Raw genomic sequence first — 17,783 nt, forward strand, 5'->3', positions numbered from 1 at the left:
ACAGGCGTAGTGACGCAACCACGTCAGCAGTCGACTGCCGTCAACAACCGCTTCCGAGCTTCTGCTAGTGCACCGAGCTGAGTTGTTTACTGGCCATGAATAGTAGACAATCGATCGACGCGAGACTGCCACCCGATGCGTTGACTGCTAGGAATGCCATATTGTACACATTGTACACATTTTACAATGTTTATGGAGTACATACTGGCACGCTACACTGTACTGAAGCAAGCTGCGAGGGCGAGGGCTCCGCGATCGCACTGGGTCGTATCCGGAAGGCCGGATAATGATCGCGCGGGCCTCGACCAGTGATACGAACGGAAAGATGCAGAGCCAAGTGGTCCACGACGGCGGCCCGGTCGAGTTCACGAAGGAGTCGCCGGCGCTTAAGCTTGACGTGCTCAAGACGTTCAACCGCGCGCGGGCTTGTAACCTTCACCTGCCGCATGGCACGGTGCACACGCCGGTCTTTATGCCCGTGGGCACGCAGGGCACGATCAAAGGTAAGCGACAACAGCGCTGGCGTTGCAGTCGTTTAGCCGCGCGCCGTAGGCATTACGACCGAGCAAATGGCCATGCCGCCGATCGACTGCAAGATCTTGCTCGCCAACACGTACCATTTGGCGCTGCGGCCGGGCACCGACCTCATTGACGGTACTTGTTGCCGACGAGATACGCATGCATGGATTATGGACTAGACATGGGCGGTCTCCACCAGTACATGAACTGGAATCGCAACATCCTGACGGACTCGGGCGGCTTCCAGATGGTCTCGCTGCTCGAGCTCGCGCAAATCACCGAAGTCGGCGTCGAGTTCCAGGTAGGAGGACTTCGACGCGGATCGAGCCGGGTGCCATTGGTAGTCTCTAGTCGCCAGTCGATGGCACCAAGATGCTGCTAACGCCCGAGATGAGCATTGCGCATCAAAACAACATTGGCGCCGACATCATCATGGCGCTCGATGACGTGGCGCCGTCGACGATCGAAGACGACGCGCGGTTCCTTGAAGCGACGGACCGTACGATGCGCTGGATCGACCGGTGCATCGCCGCGCACAAGAAGCCTCACTGCCAAAACCTCTTTGGCATCGTCCAAGGTAATCAAGTGAGATGATGGAGGATACAAATATACTGACACATGCAGGTGGCCTCGACACGTCGGAGGGCGGCCTTCGCGACCGCTGCATCCAAGGCATGATCGAGCGCAACCTTCCAGGGTACGCTGACACCACGACCGGAACGACTAAATATGTGTGTAGGTATGCGATCGGCGGTCTCGCCGGTGGCGAAGACAAGACGTCGTTCTGGAACGTCGTCGCCATGTCGGCGGAACGGTGAGCCCTTTTCCATGCAACCCCTACCCACCGCGTCATCTCATCTTTCTGGGCGCAGGCTGCCGGCCAACAAGCCGCGGTACCTCATGGGTGTCGGCTATCCCGTAGACCTCGGTACGTCTCTGCGACCTCGATACCTCTTCTTATGAACGTCGCGTCTAGTCGTGTGTTCGGCCCTTGGTGTCGACATGTTCGACTGCGTCTACCCGACCCGCACGGGGCGCTTTGGCACGGGCATCACGTCCAAGGTAGTACCGCATCACAGCAAAATGCCTCGCGCTTACGGGTGTCTAGGGTCTCTTGCGGCTCAAGCTAGCCGAGTTTGCCAACGACACGGCGCCGCTGGACGCAGGTACATGCGTCATTTCTAATCAAAGGATCTGAAAAGAGTTGTAGACTGTGCATGCTACGTCTGCACCAAGTACACACGCGCGTACTTGCACCAGGTCATGAAGACGGAAGGGTCGATTGGCCCGCAGCTCGTGACGTACGCGATGCCTCTGTCTCGCGCCGTGAGCTCACATGTTGCTTGTCCTTGTAGGTACCACAACATTACGTACATGCTGTACCTCATGTCGAATGTGCGCGCCGCGATCCTCAACGAGACCTTTCCCGCCTTTGTGCGGGCCTTTATGAAGGCGTGGTTCCCGACCGAGCCCGTCCCGACGTGGGTCGTCGAGGCGCTGACCGTCGCTGGCATCTCGCTCGACGACGCGTAATCGCACATCCGATGCGGAATTGACGAAAGCAAGGCAGATAACCTGCACGAATACCACGACGATGAAGTAGCAGTTGGGATGCGAGAGCCCACGTTGGTACTGAGATACTACGTTCTTATAGTGGTGGTAGCTTGCGCTACACGCGCAGCAATGCGGAGCATTGGAACACGCGTTGCGGAGTGCGAGAGACGAAGACAAGGTGGTGAGCACATGCTAGAAGCGCGAGTGCCACGACGTGGCTCGACGTGGCGGGCGGCAGTCGCATGCGTTCACTGTGAAGCGAGCGAAGATCGCACTGCACTGTATATCCGGATAAAATGTCCATATATCCGGATGAGGTCGGTCGACGCATCTGCATCGGTGGAGCTTGGACGTTGATCAACAATGTCCCGCAACTCGCTGCTGCGCCGCCTGGTCCTGACGGCCGAGTCGGGCGTCCTATCGGCGAAGCAACGTACGTCGTCTTACGCCGTCATGGCTGCTCATGCTCGTGTGTGCAACAGTCATGGGCCTACGCCTCAATGTGGCGCCGGAAGCGCACGTGTTTCGTTTCGACAAGCCCGAGGCGACGGAAGGCTGGCTCATCTCGAGCGACCGTGCCATCGGAGGTACGGCGTGGCACCATGTGCTTTGTCGCCTCACACCTAGTACGCTAGGCGAGTCGACGTGCGCGTTTGAGTTTGTGCCCACGGCCGACGACAGCGAAAAGGACTCGCCCAAGGTTGGCGCCGGTACGACGTTCTCCGTGGCCATGGTCATCGCTCATGGCATGCGTAGCCGTCTTTTCGGGCCGCCTTAGCTTGTCCGTGCAGCCGACAGAGCAGCATGTCGTGCGCAGCGGATACTGCGCGATTCGCGGCAACGTACCGCGCGGTCTGCATTTGCACGGCTACGAGGGTTTGGCCATGCGCATCAAGACCGATGGCCGCACATATCGCATCAACGCCCAGGCCGACGGATGGAACCCCCACGATCTGTACATGGGCTTTCTCAAGGCGCCGGCCAACGAGTGGGTCGAAGCAGAGGTACACCGCCTTGCATGCGTCATGGACTCACTCACTACTTGGCGTAGCTGGCATTTTCAGACTTTATCTTGACGTCGCGCGGCTACGTGCAAGTGGACGACCCGGCCAAGCTCGACCCGTCCTCGCTGCGCACGGTGGCTCTACAGAATACGCATGGACATGTCCTAACATTGGCCCTCGTAGATTGGCATTGCGCTAGCCGACGACAAGGAAGGACCGTTCAAGTTTGCGATCGAGTGGATCAAAGCGGTCGAGAAGGTCGACACGACCAACGTCGCGCCCAAGCCGCGCGTGTCGCTCAAGACGTAAGCACCGTACTGGAGGATACAAGCCGGAGCTCATTCACCTCTGTAGCGAGCTGCTCGACGACGACGAGATCGGGCCACTGGAAGACGACAGCAGCGACGACGCTAACACGACCAAGGCCCGCCGGCCGCACAAGTCGGACCTCGTCATTTGAGCACTACGACTGCTAGATAACATGTGTGCGCGTGCATTATTACTACGTGTGGGCCTATTCTTATACTTCGTCTTCGCGCAACAGCATGTTGGGGATGCCATCGACGATCGGAAACTCGCGGCCCGACTCGGGGCACGTGAGCGTGCCCTTCTTCACATGCACATCCAGAAGCGCGTGCTGCACCTTCTTCAAGACCTCGTCGTTGGCCATGTCGGCCTCGGTCATGGCCGACGGGAGGCCGTCGGCCACGCCGAGCGACGTGGCCGCGCCGTGAAACGCAGCATAATCGATCTTGGCGAGCATCTTCTTGACAAAGTCGGCGTTGAAGTCCGAGGCGACGACCTCGGTCTCGTCGGCCGAGAGGCGCAGCGGGAAGCCGTTCGAGACGCCCTTCTTGTTGCAGTAGAGCATGTTGTGCGTGATTAGGCGCATGATGGTGCTAGTCGTCGAGCTGCTGCGTCAGTCGGCCTTTCCAAGAACTAGTAATCCGCTGCCACCAACCGCTGGTCCGTTGCGTCATCCGGATAATCGGACTGTGCCACAAACGCGCCACGCGGATCGAGAGCGGTCGCACGACGAATATGCGATGAGGTTTTCGTTCCGCAGCAAGCGCGCCGAGTACAAGAGGTGTCCCGCCTGTTAAAGGACGGTGAGCTCTAGCTCAGAGTCGCCCCACGAGCCCGTGGGTGGAAAGAGGCAGTGGGCAGACAGTGGTAAAACTCGGTACTTAACTGTGGCATCGTCGTTCGTATTGTTGTCACCATTTGCATGGTTTCCGTGGGCCCTTTACGCCGCAATGTCGGCAAGGCGTGGACGACGTTTTCGCCCATATCTTGCAGCTCGAGCACCACGCAGACGAAGGACTATGTCATTGTAGAGTTGGACCCGTCGCTGACTCGTTGCGTCGCTGCCGATAGCAGGGACGTATATCGGTGCATCATTGTCGTCCACCAGGCGTGTACTGTCTGCTCTTGATCGCAGTGTTCTTGCCCATCGTTGTTTAGACATGCCTGCCATTTACTAATCGTCGCCAGCGAAGCATCTTCACCACGAGCCAACGCACGAGCCTCCGTGTCGACGCGTTCGTCTTGGCACAAGCTCCACGCGGATGGTGTGCGCTGACGACGACGTTCGCTGGCGTGGCGACGTGGCGTGGCAGCAAGCAGCAAGGAGTGGAAACGCGGATAAGATTTTCGAACGCGTGCTGGGATTGGTTGGCGAATTTTTATTTTGACCAATCGAGAGCGGCGGACGCAGCTTGCCCTTGCGGTCACGCAGTCTTGAAAACGCCATGCCGATCCGAGCCGCCGAGACAGTCTTCCGCGACGGCGTCTTTGACGGCAAAGTCGTACGTGCACCGGCGCGATGACGGGGTGCGCTGAGCTGCGAGTGTAGGCCATCGTGACGGGCGGCGGTACGGGCATCGGCAAGTGCATCGCCCACGAACTCGCGTCCCTCGGCTGTTCCGTCGTCATTGCCGCTCGGTGCGTCGCGATCCTGTGCTTTATTCTCATGACATGATTGCGTGCCTAGCAACCTCGAGCGCTTGAATGCGGCGGTCGCCGAGATCAAGAGCGAGCTCTCGCCCAAGCACGCAGCCCGTGACTGCGTCTTTGCCGTGGCTTGCGACGTGCGCAAGGAAGACGACGTACGTTGTACATTGGCGCCGACGAGGAACCATCCTTGCGTCACTAGGTCAAGCGCTTGATGGCGGCGACACTTGAAAAGTACCAGCGCATCGACTACCTTGTCAACAATGGTCGACTTTGTCCTTCTTGATGCGGTACTGAAGAAGGACATGCATAGCTGGCGGGCAGTTCATTGCACCCTTTGAAGACGTATCGCTCAAAGGCTGGGAGGCAGTGCACCGCCTCAACTTGTACAGCTTGACTTTCGCTGCAAAACTCTTGACCGACGCTATTAGGACGGGCACGTTCCTTGTCACCAAGTACGCGTACGAGGCGTACCTCAAGGAGCACGGCGGGTCGGTTGTCAACATCCTCGTAAGCATGGCGAAAGGCTTTCCGGGCTCGAGCCACAGCGGATCGTCGCGCGCCGGCGTCGAAAACATGACCAAGTCGCTCGCGGTCGAGTGGGCGCCGCGCGGCATCCGGCTCAACGCAGTCGCGCCCGTACGTCTTGTCGCCGTCCACGAGCTTGGATGAAGGCTTCGCGTAGGGCACGATTCTGAGCTCGGGCGTGGGCAACTACTTTGGCGGCGCTGCGCTCTTTGAAAAGCTGGCGCGCAAATTTCCCGCGCAGCGCATGGGCACGGTCGAAGAGGTGTCGGCGGCCACGATTTTCCTGCTGTCGCCGGCCGCGTCGTTTACGACAGGCACGACGGCGGTCGTGGACGGCGCCATGTACCTCGAGGGCAACTTTTGGGACCTCACCGAGCACGACAACTTCCCCGTGTACGGCAAGAGCAAGCTCTAATCGGCTCATTTGCGCAGCTGCATGAGACCACTCCACATTGACAATACAATCGCTATTTGTCTCTAACGATCCATTAACAGTGGAGAGGAACAGCGGCACGTGCACCGCCTAAAGCCACACCTAAAGTACGACGCCTAAACCAAGTCGTACGCGATCTTCTACGCCCAGCGTGCTAGCCACTGACATAGTCTACGTGAGCTTGTAACTCTCTTGACCGTCTGCCCTCGTGTCGCGGATGTCAGGCCATGCGCAAAAATGACGTGGCAAGCGGAGAGCGCTGATCGACATATGCATCTTGAGAGGTCCTGTCTAAATGCATGATCGCAAACAGGCGTGACCTTTCGGGAGCCGTCGCCAGATTTCAAGATGGCGACACGAGGCGCGTTCAAGATCCCCGACACGTCGGCCGACTACCTCTCGCCGGGTCCAAGCACGTTTGACTCGCTGCACCATGGCAGTCTCACCTCGGACATGTCGATGCTGGACGACATTGACCCGAGCCTCGGTGCGTCCTGTCAGATACGACATCATGGTGCGATGCCACGTACGTAGCGGGTGGCTACCGCGTCGTGTACGACCGAGAAACGCCATTCGAACTCCGTATTCAGGTCCTATCCGCGCCATCGTCAGCCACGTCTGACTGTTGAGACAGACGGACAATGCGCCGCAGCAAGTGGGCACGCTCGAGGCCATCAAAGTCAAGATTCTTCTCCTCGTACGTCGTCGTCTCCTTGCCTCTGTCGTGGTTTGTGACTGCAAAATGACGTGGCTAGGGCGACGAGAACGATTTGAGAGCGCTCAAAATTGAGCTCTCGACCGAGTCTGACCTGTTCTTTTACTATACGCACATTTGCGACCTCGAGGGGTTCCAGATCGTGCAGGAGCAGCAAAAGCTCATGGTCGACTTTGCCGACTACGCCAACGTGCTCGTACGCATGTTGAACAACTGCATAAAGGAGCCGCACAACCACATCGCTGTGTACCTCATGCAGTCGGACGGCCGCGCGCGCCTTGACTTTATCCAAGTACCTTTAAAACGACGAGGCGTCGGCTCGCAATGCGGCGTAGAACATGGAGTACAAGTTTGTCGAGCTCCTCTCGGTGGACTTTGCCCGCGCGCCCGAAGAAATCGTGCGCCAGCACATCACGTTCCGCTACAACACGATCAAGGTACATGGGCTTTCGTGCGGAACACGCTGCTGACGCACGCGTTTAGAGCCGCGTGTCTGCGCTGCAATCGCGGCTGCACGTACGTTGAAGGCTAATCCCCACCTCGCATCGAATGGTGGTGTTCTTGCCACTCACCTGCAATGGATGCGTGTAGGAAGTCAACAACATTGTGAAGGTGAAGAATCCTTCGCTCCTGCTTCAAGTACGTCGCAGAGACATGGCTTCTCGCTCCTTTTAACGCCTTTACCAATGTATTTAGCTCCAAAAGGCCCCGCCCCCGGCTATCCACCCCAGCGGCACCCATGCAACAGCCGGCAGCTCGCGCCTCACGACGGGCCGGTTCCATTAGGTTGCGGTGGCTAACCTTTCGCCACCCACCGCCCGCTCCCACCTCAGTGTTGTGCACTGCATCGAAGCTACCGATGCGTTGATACGCAGCATATAAAAACGAAATTCAAGCGGATGCGCGGAAGCTTCTTGTTCCGGTGGAGGAGAGTGGCGCGGGGGTCCACCCGTCATCTCGTCGGATGCGCACCGGCGTTTCCGCCTTCAAGAATCCTTGGAGCTCCGCCAGCGCGTCCGCGATGTGGCGCTTCGTTCAAACCTGTAGAAAATAATACCTTTTGGAATAGAATACTGTGCATTGTTTGGCCGGCTTCCAATCAGGTGTAACTATCACTTGAAGTCTCTATAAATCGATTTAACGGCACACCCGATTTGTTGAGTTTTGGACGTTGACGTTCCGGCGTATCCCACAACCATCGTTGTCGATTGGCCGGAACGTCCGGTTCCAGAAATCGTGCGGCCGCGATTGGTTGCTTTTCCTCCAATCATATGGCGATTCGAAGATACCTTGGGTTTGTATGGGTTGCAAATCCAAGCCAGCAACTCCGAAAAGCTCCGTGAAGCTCCTTGCACCTGGAAGTAGGTCCACACTGAAATCGTTGAAGCAACAAGGTACCTTGGTCCCTCATGCTTTGCTTTCAAAATACTGCATTTCCGAATTACCTCTTTCCCAGACCAACAACTACGATGGACGAGAAGACCGACTACGCGCTTGTGCAGGACCAGTCGTCGCTGCGAAAGAAGGTCACGCGCGGTGTCCTTACCTTCGTGTCCATCTTCCTCATTGGTCTCGGCGCCGGCGTCATCACGCAGGAGGTGAACCACAACAACATGGAGGGTCACAACTCCAAGTTCTTCGTCACGGGCGACGTCAATTCGTGCTACGGCATCCACTTGGTGGCCAACGGTGCTAGCACCGGCGACAGCAGCGTGTGCCCGGGCGCTAAGAACGCTCAGTTCCTCGTCAAGAGTGTCCCGACTGCCGTCAAGTTTGACATTCCGGCGGCGCAGTGCTTTGCAAGCGTCGTGTACGCGACCAACCAGACGATCGACGGCTTCAAGGGCCCGACCTCGATCACGATCCAGAGCGCGCTCATGGCCACCAAGCTCAACGACAACACGACTGCGACGCAGTGCGCGACGGGCTTTAGCTTTGCCAAGGCGACGACGTTCTCGCTCGACTTGGTTGCGCTCAAGGGCGTGAACGGGTCGCTGCCGTCGCACAACGCGACGATCCTTAGCAGCCTCTCGGTCTAAGCGCACCAGCCATTTTTCTACATCGCCAATATATATGTATGCTGTCGTCACTGATGGATTTCCATCACCTTGGCTGGCGGAAGGTGATGTTCCGACGTGGCTGAACACACGCAACTCGGCAATTGGGCCGAGGAACCACGATTAGTTCCACGACCACGCGACTGTGCGTTGGGAGGCCTCGAGCGGCATTACAATATGAATTAGTTTCGATCTCCAAGGATATCCGCACGCAAGAATGCACTAGTAGTGACGAGGTATGATGATGGATCATCAATACACTGTACTGTATGTGACGTCCTATCGAGCTCCGAGCCGTGACGTTAAGCTCAGCACGATTCATTTTGCTGCAAGGTGCGTTGGTATTCGAAGGTACCATGCTTCAGCACTCACCTATTAAACCTTTGTCCACTACAGCAGCTAAGACCAAGACATTCGAAAGCTTGTCCCTTCCAGCCGCCGAGATGAGCTCATTTATGGCTGACGTTCTACCACCTATTCAAATGGATAGCGCTATGTTGGTAAGCGCGCGGCCGTCGGTAGCATGACGCGCTTTTTTGTGAGGCTCCGCATCGGCGGCTGGACGGTCGCCAAGGACGCGCTGCTGGACGTGAGACCAGCGTCGAGCACATCATCGTCGAGTCGCCCACCACTGAGTGTTGGGAACGACGTTGTTTCGGGCCACTCTTCGAACCGCGATGGTCGCTTCTTCTTCTCGACCGATCGATAACTGGTCGGGTGCAGACTGGTCGCCTTTTTGCCGAGCGATGGCGGCGGCGGGTGGTGCTGTCGTGGCTGCTTTCGAAATTCCGTCTAACGTGTTGCGTAAATCCACGAGATATATATGTGTAGGATCACAGTACCCAGCACGGCAGCGTCTGGCTGGCCACCGACCGCTGCCCGACGTGGCGGGGATACATACTCGTCGTCTCTGGCAGCACTTTGGGGGGGTTGCCGCGGTTGGCGAGCTCGGTTAATATATCGAGCGGGCTCGATGGCGTCGCAATCGGCGGCAACTCGACACCGAACTGCTTCTCGAGCGCCTCGCGCGTCTTTTCGGACGACTTGGCCGCGCCCAGTTGCTATAGAATGTACGTTTTTCATTTTGTCATTGTCGAGGACGTACGACAATTTTGGCTTGGTACGTATGCAGCTTTCGAAACAGCATTTGCAACACCTTCTTGACGTCGGCGGGACCCAAGTCGTCGAGCTTGGCGGGCACGATATCACTGGCGCTCGACTCTTTCGGGGCAGTGGACTTTGTGCCGAGTTGGTGCGTAATGTCGTGGATGGCGGTGGATAGAAAGCGCAGCGTATCGTCTTGCTCGCCAAGGAAGAGCGTCTTCTCGGCCCGGGCCGCGTCCAGCTGATCGCGGGCGTCCCGGAGCTCGGACGAGAGTGTCCGGAGCTGCACTTCGAGTTGTGAAGTTTTTTCGCTGAGGAGGCCGATCATGACCTCGTTGGCCTTGTTGACGCTCTCTTTCGACGCATCTTCTTGACTGAGCATCGTTTGGTGACGCTGCGCTGCGACCTGATCGGCTTGGACGCGCTCGTTGAGTTTCTTGATGAGTTTTTGGTAAAAATGGGTGCGTTTGGCCATTTCCACTTCGGTTTCCTTGTTGAGCTACGAGAAATGTACATAGTGTCCTCGTTCATGAATGTTGTAAGGTCGCACGGACTTTGATTTGAATACGCAGCTGCGCGACTTCGGCTTCCATGGTCTTGTACTTGGCGAGGAGCTTCTCGGTTTCTTTGCTCTACACTGCAATGAGCCCCTGTGACGATAGATGCGTGAGTGTATCAACTTGATACTGTAGCTCCGAGATCATTTGGTCGTTCTCCATCATGGTGCGCTTGGTCGTCGTGTGCAGCTGGTCTTCGGTCATGGCCAGCAAATTCTAGACCATCGTCACGAAATTGATGCAAATTCGCATGGTCAACCTGTTTGTTTTCCTTGATTTTGATGAGCATTTCCTTCTTGATCCGCTCCTTCTCTTGTACATTTCGTCGTTCAATCTCAACCATTTGCTATACTCCAAAATTTGACTCTCAACACCGCCTTGCAAAGGGCTACCTGCTGGTGCGTGGCCTTTTCGCTCTCGAGGTTGATCGAGAGCTTCTCGAGAGTCTCCTCCAGTGCAGCTTTGCGCTCCTGGAAGAGCTCGAGTGACTGGAGCGTGGTCTCGGCCGACTCCATGCGCTCGGCCCAGTCCTTTTTTTCTTTGGAAAATTGCTCGTTTTGGACCGCGAGCGCCGTCTCGTACTCGTCCGTGACAGCCTCCTTCTCCCGCTTGACGCTCTCAATGTCGGTCTCGAGCTGCGTAATGACCTCGTAGTTGGCGTCGAGCTTCTTGTGCAAATAAAAGTAAATGTCCGCCTATCCATAGGGAACCCCTCAGTTGGCGTCTCGGTCTGCGATCGAACGGACCTCGTCTTCGCGCTGCTGGAGCAACTTGGCCTTGAGCGTATTGTTCTCCGCCTTGAGCAGCTCGTTCTCTTGCCCCCTATGATTTTTCATGCATGACGACGAGGATGGAGAAGGCGAGGCGAGGACATGTGCTTCATCTCGTCGTTGAGGAGCGAGAGCTCAAAGGCCAGGACTGTGTCGATCTTGCCGAGCGCTTCCATCGCGATCGTACCAATGTCGCGGAGCTTGGGCCGGTCCGACTCCTTGGACTCCATGGCTCCCTCTCGCCACGCGCCGAGAGCTAGTCGACTATAATTAGGCGCGTAACTCCACTCGGGTTGACATTCTTTTGCAAGTCACGACAATATTGACCATTATGCGTAGCGACTAGAATTTTATTACGATTTATAGACAATTATTGGCTCGTGGCGTGGTCCTGCAGCACTACCCCCTGGGCCAACTGCGTCTCGAGTTCCTCGATTCTCGCTTTGAGGCGCGCGACGTCGTCGTCGAGGGGCGGCAGCGGCTCAACGACGGTCTGGAGACCCGAGTGCCCGAGCAGCAACGCGTCAACGTCCTGCAGCAGCGCCGAGCAGAGGTAGTCTTCTTCGTCCATGTCGTCGTCCGCATCGAGGTTTTCGTACATATCATCGTCGTCATCTCGCGTCGACTCGTCGTCGTCACTGCTGCCTGACGGCGTGAGCAGTGTCGGCTTGCGCGGCCGCACACTGAGAGGTTTTTGGTGCCAGGGCAGCGCATACACCTAATGACGCGATTCAATTCATGCTCGACGTACACTCAAAGTACGACCTCTTTTGTCGGCGACACGACGGTGCGAAGCGCCAGGAGCGGCGACTGCCCCGTCGAGACCGCGTCCGAGTGCGCGCGACAACGCAGCGCTTGGGCCTTGAACGCCATGAAGACGAGGTAGATGATATCACGCGTGCGGTTCGAGTCGACTTTGAGGTGGAGCGGCGTGGGTACGCGCGTGTCGTGGCCCATGGCAAGGAGAAAGCCGTTGGGGTGTTGCGGCGCCATCGCAATCTGCAAGGTCGACGAGTAGAGCGCTTCAAAGGGCGGAATGAGCGACGACTCGCAGCTAATGCGCACGCGCTTGTCGTCAATGAGCAGCGACCACGTGTCCTACGTCCATTGTTGAGCTATTGCAAGAGGACGTCTTTTGGTACGTCTTTGGAGATTTCGTGGTGGTTGCTCGGCGCAATGTGTAGATTCTACACAAGGTTGGTCGTCGCGTCTCATAGACATGACAGGACTATGCATAATACCGTGAAGAAGGCGGTGCGGGCCTCGATGATGTTTTCGACATGCGACCGGATCGTCGGATCTATGAGGCGTCGTTGGTCCCACGGCGCTGTCTGTAGGTCTACCTTCAACGATCGGGCCAAACTCGGCGCAGTTGACGACAACGTCACCGTCGCTGCTCGCGGCGCGCATGTGCAATAGCAGCGTCGCACCAATGTCCTCGGCGGTCGGCTGGTACCAGTCGTCATTGGCGAACGGCACGGCGTGGAACTCGCCGCCGCGCTGCGCGCGGTACCACGTGAGCGCCACGTCGAGGCACGACCGCTTCAGCGGCCGGCCATTGCACACTGCGAACACGATCTGCGTGTGGTGCACGCCGCCCTGGAGGACGACGCTCTCGAGGAGCGTGCGCGGGTGGCAGCGCCCGATCGCTGCGCAGAGCTCCTCGCGGTGGCCCGGCGTGGCCGGCTCGCGCTTCCACGGGCGCCGTATTGCGTCCTTCCAGAGCGACGTCCGAGGCGTCACGGGCGACGTCTGGTTGGTCGCTGGCATTTTCGTCGACTGTCGCCGGTCCACGCCCATGGTTCCTCCGACCACTTGCCGTTGACACAACGAACTGGCCGCCATCATGGGTCGCCGCCTCGTTTTAATGACATAACACCCAGGCTGGCATACAAACACCAAGTACATTTTGAAAACGAGCCAATGAAAGACACCCAAAACCGTGGGTACCGGATAGAACGACCGGATGCACCGAAATGACACGGACGCGCGATCTCGGCCCAAGAGTGGGACGCGGCGACTGCTCCGCCAAGGATCTCTGGGCCTATGCTGCTGGTAGTCGACAGCACGCTAGCTGTTCTCAATAGAGACAACGATTGCGTCGACGGCACCGGTAGCCCACTTATTCGTTCGCTGCCGTTGTGGACAACTTGTCCACAATGCTAGGTCGTACTACGCATATTTAAAAAGGTGCCTGGCCTATGCGTGCGTCAGCCGAGCTTTGCTAGCACAATGCGGTGCCGCGCACCGAGCCACAGTACCTCGTAGCATGCATGCCTCGTCGTCGCTCAAGAGCGTCCGACCTGGGGGTTTCTTAGGCGTTTCTTAGTGATGTTGAACGAGTACGGTACTTGAACTAACTAAACTGAAGGAACCACAAAGGATACGGCGATTGCTTGTGCCAGTACAATGATGACTAAGGAGACAGCAAACGTACGTCGTTTACCCATGGCGATCGAATGCAACAAAGTTCGGCGTTCGGGGGTTCGATGTGGCGCCGCGTTGATGGCGACGACCGGCGACGTAACCGCTGGAACCTCTCAAAACGAATAACCTCTGTGGCCGCGATACCCCAAACGATTGGCGGAAGCGCCAGCGTGTTTGCCGACCGTTTATTTGACGGCGCCGCTGATTGGCTCTCGGCACATCCAGCTAAGTGGACGCAAAAATCCAAGTTGGTTCCTGCTACGATGACGACGACGACGAAGGCCAAGTTTGGGACCTCGTGGCCGGCGACCAACCCGTCCTCGGCGCCGGGCTCGTGTCCGCAGCGCACGTACGTACCATGCGCTTCGCCGCGCTCTGCTCATGCCAACGATATCTTATAGCAACCCCAAGCTGTTGAAGCTCGTGGAGCCGCATGTGGCGTCGTTCGACTACATGCTCGAGGAGGGCCTCGACCTCGCCGTGCAGTCGATCGCGCCGCTGTCGATGGACGTTGGCAACAGCAACAAGATGACCATTTGGATCGAGAGCGCGCAAATTGGCTTCCCGACCACAGACGCCTCCAACAACCACGCGGTACGTGATGCCACTATTATCATGCGCATCGCACTCACGCGCGTATCGAGTAGAAGGCGATGCTGCCAAGCGAGTGCCGGCAGCGTGGCATCTCGTACACGGCGCCGCTCGTCGTGACGCTCGGCCGGTCGTTTGGCGGCTCGGCGATCGAGCACCTGCAGCGCACGGTCGGCCAGATCCCGATCATGGTGCGCTCCAAGCGGTGCCACCTCGCGGGCCTCTCGCCGCCCGAGCTCGTCCAGAAGCGCGAAGAAGCCAACGAGATGGGCGGGTACTTTATTTGCAACGGCAACGAGCGCTGCGTGCGCCTCCTCCAGATGCCGCGCCGCCACCAGCTCATGGCCGTCACGCGTGGCGCGTTCGCCAAGCGTGGCGACCTTTACTCGGACAAGGGTGTCTTCATGCGCTGCGTGCGCCGCGACCAGTCGGCGGTCACGATGACGCTCCACTACCTCCTCGACGGCAACGCCACGCTGCGTTTCGGCATCCAAAAGAAGGAGTTTATGGTGCCCGTGGGCCTCCTCCTCAAGGCGCTCTACACGCTCACGGACCGTGAGGTCTACGACCGCGTCGTGCGCGGCGACACGGAGAACACGTACTTGTCGGCGCGTATGGAGCTCATCCTGCGCGAGTCCAAGCGCTTCTCGGTCTACTCGCGCGACGAGGCGCTCGCTTACCTCGGCAAGCACTTTCGGTCGGTCGTGCCCTTCTTGGACAAGGACATGTCGAACGTCGAGGTCGGCAACCGCTTTGTCGACGACTACGTCTTCGTGCATATTCCTAAGGGCGAGAAAGGCCGCGCGCAAAAGGTATCAAGCTATCAACCGATGGCATATCGTGTCTCATCGTATGCGTAGGTCGAGCTGCTCTGCTTGATGATCCGCAAGCTGTATGCGTTCGCCAAGGGCGACATTCGCGAAGACAACCCGGATAGCGTCATGAACCATGAGCTCCTCTTGCCGGGCCACCTCTACCTCATGATCCTCAAGGAAAAGCTCCAGGAGATGCTTGTGAGCATGCGTCTGCAGATCGAGCGCCAAGTCGCCGACGTCAAGAACAAGGTGAGCGTCATCGACCTCGCGTACCTCAAGAAGACGTGGGAGCGCACGGCCAACATTGGCAACGCGATGACGTACTTTCTCAACACGGGCAACCTCCGCACGTCCAGCGGTTTGGATTTGATGCAGCTTGCGGGCTACACGATCGTGGCCGAGAAGCTCAACTACTACCGGTACTTCTCCCACTTTCGCTCAGTGCACCGTGGTCAGTTCTTCACGACGATGAAGACGACGACGGTCCGCAAGCTCCTCCCCGACTCGTGGGGGTTCATGTGCCCCGTGCACACCCCCGATGGTTCTCCGTGCGGTCTCCTCAACCATCTGGCGGTCGAGTGCCAGCTCGTGACGTCGCCGCCCTTCACGGCCGACACGGTGCTCGGCGAAGAGCACAAGCTCGCGCGCTTCCTCGCCGACCTCGGCATGGTGCCGGCGACCGGCTACAGCGATGGTGCGTGCTTCATGCCGCACACGTACCTCCCGATCACGCTCAACGGCAAGGTCCTCGGTGGCGCGCCCGCCGAGGTCTGCACGATCATCGAGCAGGCGCTGCGCTACACCAAGGCCGTCAAGGACAACAGCGTGCGTACCGAGCGTGGTGTTGACAAGACGCTTGAAGTGTGCTTGATCCTCCCGGTTGTCGGCGGCCCGTTCCCGGGTCTGTTCCTCTCGTGCGACGCGGCGCGCTTCACGCGCCCGGTCAAGCAGCTCCAGACCGACCTCGTCGAGTACATTGGCCCGATGGAGCAGGTGTTTATGAACATTGCCGTGCTCAAGGACGACATTCGCGCGTCGACGACGCACATGGAGCTCAAGCCGACCAACATGCTCTCGCTCGTCGCGAGTTTGACGCCGTTCTCCGAGCACAACCAGAGTCCGCGTAACATGTACCAGTGCCAGATGGCCAAGCAGACGATGGGCACGCCCGCCCACTCGATCGTCCACCGCACGGACAACAAGATGTACCGGATCCAGTCGCCGCAAGCGCCTATCGTGCACAACGAACGCCTCCGCGAGTACCAGCTCGACGAGTACCCGCTCGGCACAAACGCCGTCGTGGCCGTCATCTCGTACACGGGCTTTGACATGGAAGATGCCATGATTCTCAACAAGTCGGCGTACGAGCGCGGCTTTGGGCACGCGTCAGTCTACAAGCAGATCAAGGTCGACATTTCGCCCAATGAAAACTCGACGACCAAGAGCTACTTTGGCAACGTCAAGCCGGGCTCGGCGAACGGCGAAGTGATCTCGACGGCGCTGGACCGCGATGGCTTTCCGCACATTGGCCAAAAGATCCAGTACGGCGAGCCAATTGCGTGCCACATCAACTCGACGACCGGGAAGGAGTCGTTTGTGAAGCACAAGGAGAGCGAGCCGGCCATCATCGACCAGATCAACCTCCTCGGCAACACAGGCACGAACGCGGACTTTACCAAGGCCAGCATCAAGCTCCGCTTCGTGCGTAACCCGATCATTGGCGACAAGTTTTCATCGCGCCACGGGCAGAAGGGTGTCATGAGTATTCTCTGGCCGCAGGCCGACATGCCTTTCTCCGAGTCGGGCATGAGCCCCGATGTCATCATCAACCCGCACGCGTTCCCGTCCCGCATGACCATTGGCATGCTTGGTACGTGGCTTATTTTGGTTGGAAATGTGGACTGATGATGGCTTCTCTCTAGTCGAGTCGATGGCGGCCAAGGCCGGTGCGCTCCGCGGCCAGTACATGGACGCGACGCCGTTCCAGTTCAACGAGCAGAACCGTGCGATCGATACGTTTGGCGTGTACCTCAAGGAGGCCGGCTACAACTACATGGGCAGCGAGCCGCTCTACTCGGGCCTCACGGGCACGGTCATGCACGCCGACATCTACATGGGCGTGGTCTACTACCAGCGTCTGCGTCATATGGTCAGCGACAAGAGCCAAGTGCGTGCGACGGGTCCGCTCAACTCGCTCACGCGCCAGCCGGTCAAGGGCCGTAAGAAGCACGGTGGTATCCGCTTTGGCGAAATGGAGCGCGATTCGCTCTTGGCCCACGGCTGTGCGTTCCTCCTCCAAGATCGTCTCATGAACTGCTCGGACAAGCACATTGCGACCGTGTGCACCAAGTGCGGGAGCTTGCTCAGCACGCTCAACCAGCGGGCGGCCGCAAGCACGGCCGGCGCCTCGGACATTGAGGTCGCCCTCGGCGCGCGCAAGCTTTGGATGTGCTCGACGTGCTCGACGGGCGAAGGCTGCGAAGCCGTCGCGATGCCGTACGTCTTCCGGTACCTCGCCAACGAACTCGCGGCCATGAACATCAAGATGACCATGACGCTCAAGGGCGTGTAAACACATAGATTCTATATCCTCGGCACCCCCACCACCACCACAACTTGCATAATTGAATAGTATACTTAACACCGTTCCCACTGACCAGTGAGCGCGACGCGCAAAAACAAGTGCTGGACCAACGAGGGGTAGGGTTCCGGCCACAGATGCTGGCGCATTCTCCATGCTCTCATGGGGAAGAAGA

The 17,783-nt window shown here is 58.2% G+C and overlaps 9 protein-coding genes across 9 annotated transcripts; 6 read left to right on the forward strand and 3 right to left on the reverse strand.

The window, feature by feature from the left end:
* The first annotated feature begins 291 nt into the window (after nt 1–291).
* Nucleotides 292–2,124, forward strand: SDRG_07606 (queuine tRNA-ribosyltransferase). The gene is made up of 11 exons (XM_008613451.1): nt 292–503; nt 553–654; nt 699–820; nt 871–1,096; nt 1,144–1,216; nt 1,259–1,333; nt 1,392–1,447; nt 1,496–1,581; nt 1,628–1,685; nt 1,730–1,820; nt 1,875–2,124. The coding sequence occupies exons 1-11, from the start codon at nt 326–328 to the stop codon at nt 2,050–2,052; spliced, it is 1,245 nt and encodes a 414-aa protein (XP_008611673.1). The 5' UTR covers nt 292–325; the 3' UTR covers nt 2,053–2,124.
* A 265-nt stretch (nt 2,125–2,389) lies between these two features.
* On the forward strand, nt 2,390–3,594 carry SDRG_07607 (hypothetical protein). Its single transcript, XM_008613452.1, has 7 exons — nt 2,390–2,506; nt 2,556–2,660; nt 2,709–2,783; nt 2,830–3,077; nt 3,125–3,211; nt 3,261–3,382; nt 3,432–3,594. The coding sequence occupies exons 1-7, from the start codon at nt 2,437–2,439 to the stop codon at nt 3,535–3,537; spliced, it is 813 nt and encodes a 270-aa protein (XP_008611674.1). The 5' UTR covers nt 2,390–2,436; the 3' UTR covers nt 3,538–3,594.
* A 3-nt stretch (nt 3,595–3,597) lies between these two features.
* On the reverse strand, nt 3,598–3,969 carry SDRG_07608 (hypothetical protein; the record flags this gene model as incomplete). The annotated part of the gene is made up of 1 exon (XM_008613453.1): nt 3,598–3,969. The coding sequence occupies one exon, from the start codon at nt 3,967–3,969 to the stop codon at nt 3,598–3,600; it is 372 nt and encodes a 123-aa protein (XP_008611675.1).
* An 854-nt stretch (nt 3,970–4,823) lies between these two features.
* On the forward strand, nt 4,824–6,223 carry SDRG_07609 (hypothetical protein). The gene is made up of 7 exons (XM_008613454.1): nt 4,824–4,885; nt 4,933–5,021; nt 5,071–5,185; nt 5,233–5,296; nt 5,344–5,416; nt 5,462–5,669; nt 5,716–6,223. Exons 1-7 carry the CDS (start codon nt 4,829–4,831, stop codon nt 5,971–5,973), a joined length of 864 nt encoding a protein of 287 aa, XP_008611676.1. The 5' UTR covers nt 4,824–4,828; the 3' UTR covers nt 5,974–6,223.
* A 91-nt stretch (nt 6,224–6,314) lies between these two features.
* On the forward strand, nt 6,315–7,615 carry SDRG_07610 (hypothetical protein). The gene is made up of 8 exons (XM_008613455.1): nt 6,315–6,478; nt 6,526–6,581; nt 6,626–6,688; nt 6,747–6,998; nt 7,042–7,143; nt 7,190–7,222; nt 7,298–7,345; nt 7,403–7,615. Exons 1-8 carry the CDS (start codon nt 6,340–6,342, stop codon nt 7,490–7,492), a joined length of 783 nt encoding a protein of 260 aa, XP_008611677.1. The 5' UTR covers nt 6,315–6,339; the 3' UTR covers nt 7,493–7,615.
* A 521-nt stretch (nt 7,616–8,136) lies between these two features.
* Nucleotides 8,137–8,795, forward strand: SDRG_07611 (hypothetical protein). The gene has a single exon (XM_008613456.1). The coding sequence runs from the start codon at nt 8,176–8,178 to the stop codon at nt 8,743–8,745; it is 570 nt and encodes a 189-aa protein (XP_008611678.1). The 5' UTR covers nt 8,137–8,175; the 3' UTR covers nt 8,746–8,795.
* Nucleotides 8,796–9,089: 294 nt separating this feature from the next.
* Nucleotides 9,090–11,458, reverse strand: SDRG_07612 (hypothetical protein). The gene is made up of 9 exons (XM_008613457.1): nt 11,297–11,458; nt 11,171–11,246; nt 10,817–11,119; nt 10,684–10,770; nt 10,548–10,640; nt 10,422–10,499; nt 9,869–10,366; nt 9,606–9,824; nt 9,090–9,555 (listed from the first exon to the last, which is right to left on the reverse strand). The coding sequence occupies exons 1-9, from the start codon at nt 11,422–11,424 to the stop codon at nt 9,256–9,258; spliced, it is 1,782 nt and encodes a 593-aa protein (XP_008611679.1). The 5' UTR covers nt 11,425–11,458; the 3' UTR covers nt 9,090–9,255.
* Nucleotides 11,459–11,523: 65 nt separating this feature from the next.
* Nucleotides 11,524–13,083, reverse strand: SDRG_07613 (hypothetical protein). The gene is made up of 5 exons (XM_008613458.1): nt 12,538–13,083; nt 12,436–12,494; nt 12,337–12,381; nt 11,960–12,292; nt 11,524–11,912 (listed from the first exon to the last, which is right to left on the reverse strand). Exons 1-5 carry the CDS (start codon nt 13,040–13,042, stop codon nt 11,565–11,567), a joined length of 1,290 nt encoding a protein of 429 aa, XP_008611680.1. The 5' UTR covers nt 13,043–13,083; the 3' UTR covers nt 11,524–11,564.
* A 738-nt stretch (nt 13,084–13,821) lies between these two features.
* Nucleotides 13,822–17,686, forward strand: SDRG_07614 (hypothetical protein). The gene is made up of 5 exons (XM_008613459.1): nt 13,822–13,970; nt 14,023–14,215; nt 14,269–15,024; nt 15,073–16,897; nt 16,950–17,686. Exons 1-5 carry the CDS (start codon nt 13,885–13,887, stop codon nt 17,597–17,599), a joined length of 3,510 nt encoding a protein of 1,169 aa, XP_008611681.1. The 5' UTR covers nt 13,822–13,884; the 3' UTR covers nt 17,600–17,686.
* The last annotated feature ends 97 nt before the right edge of the window (nt 17,687–17,783 follow it).

Source organism: Saprolegnia diclina (assembly GCF_000281045.1).
Source record: "Saprolegnia diclina VS20 unplaced genomic scaffold supercont1.22, whole genome shotgun sequence".
Classification (NCBI taxonomy): Eukaryota; Oomycota; class Saprolegniomycetes; order Saprolegniales; family Saprolegniaceae; genus Saprolegnia; species Saprolegnia diclina.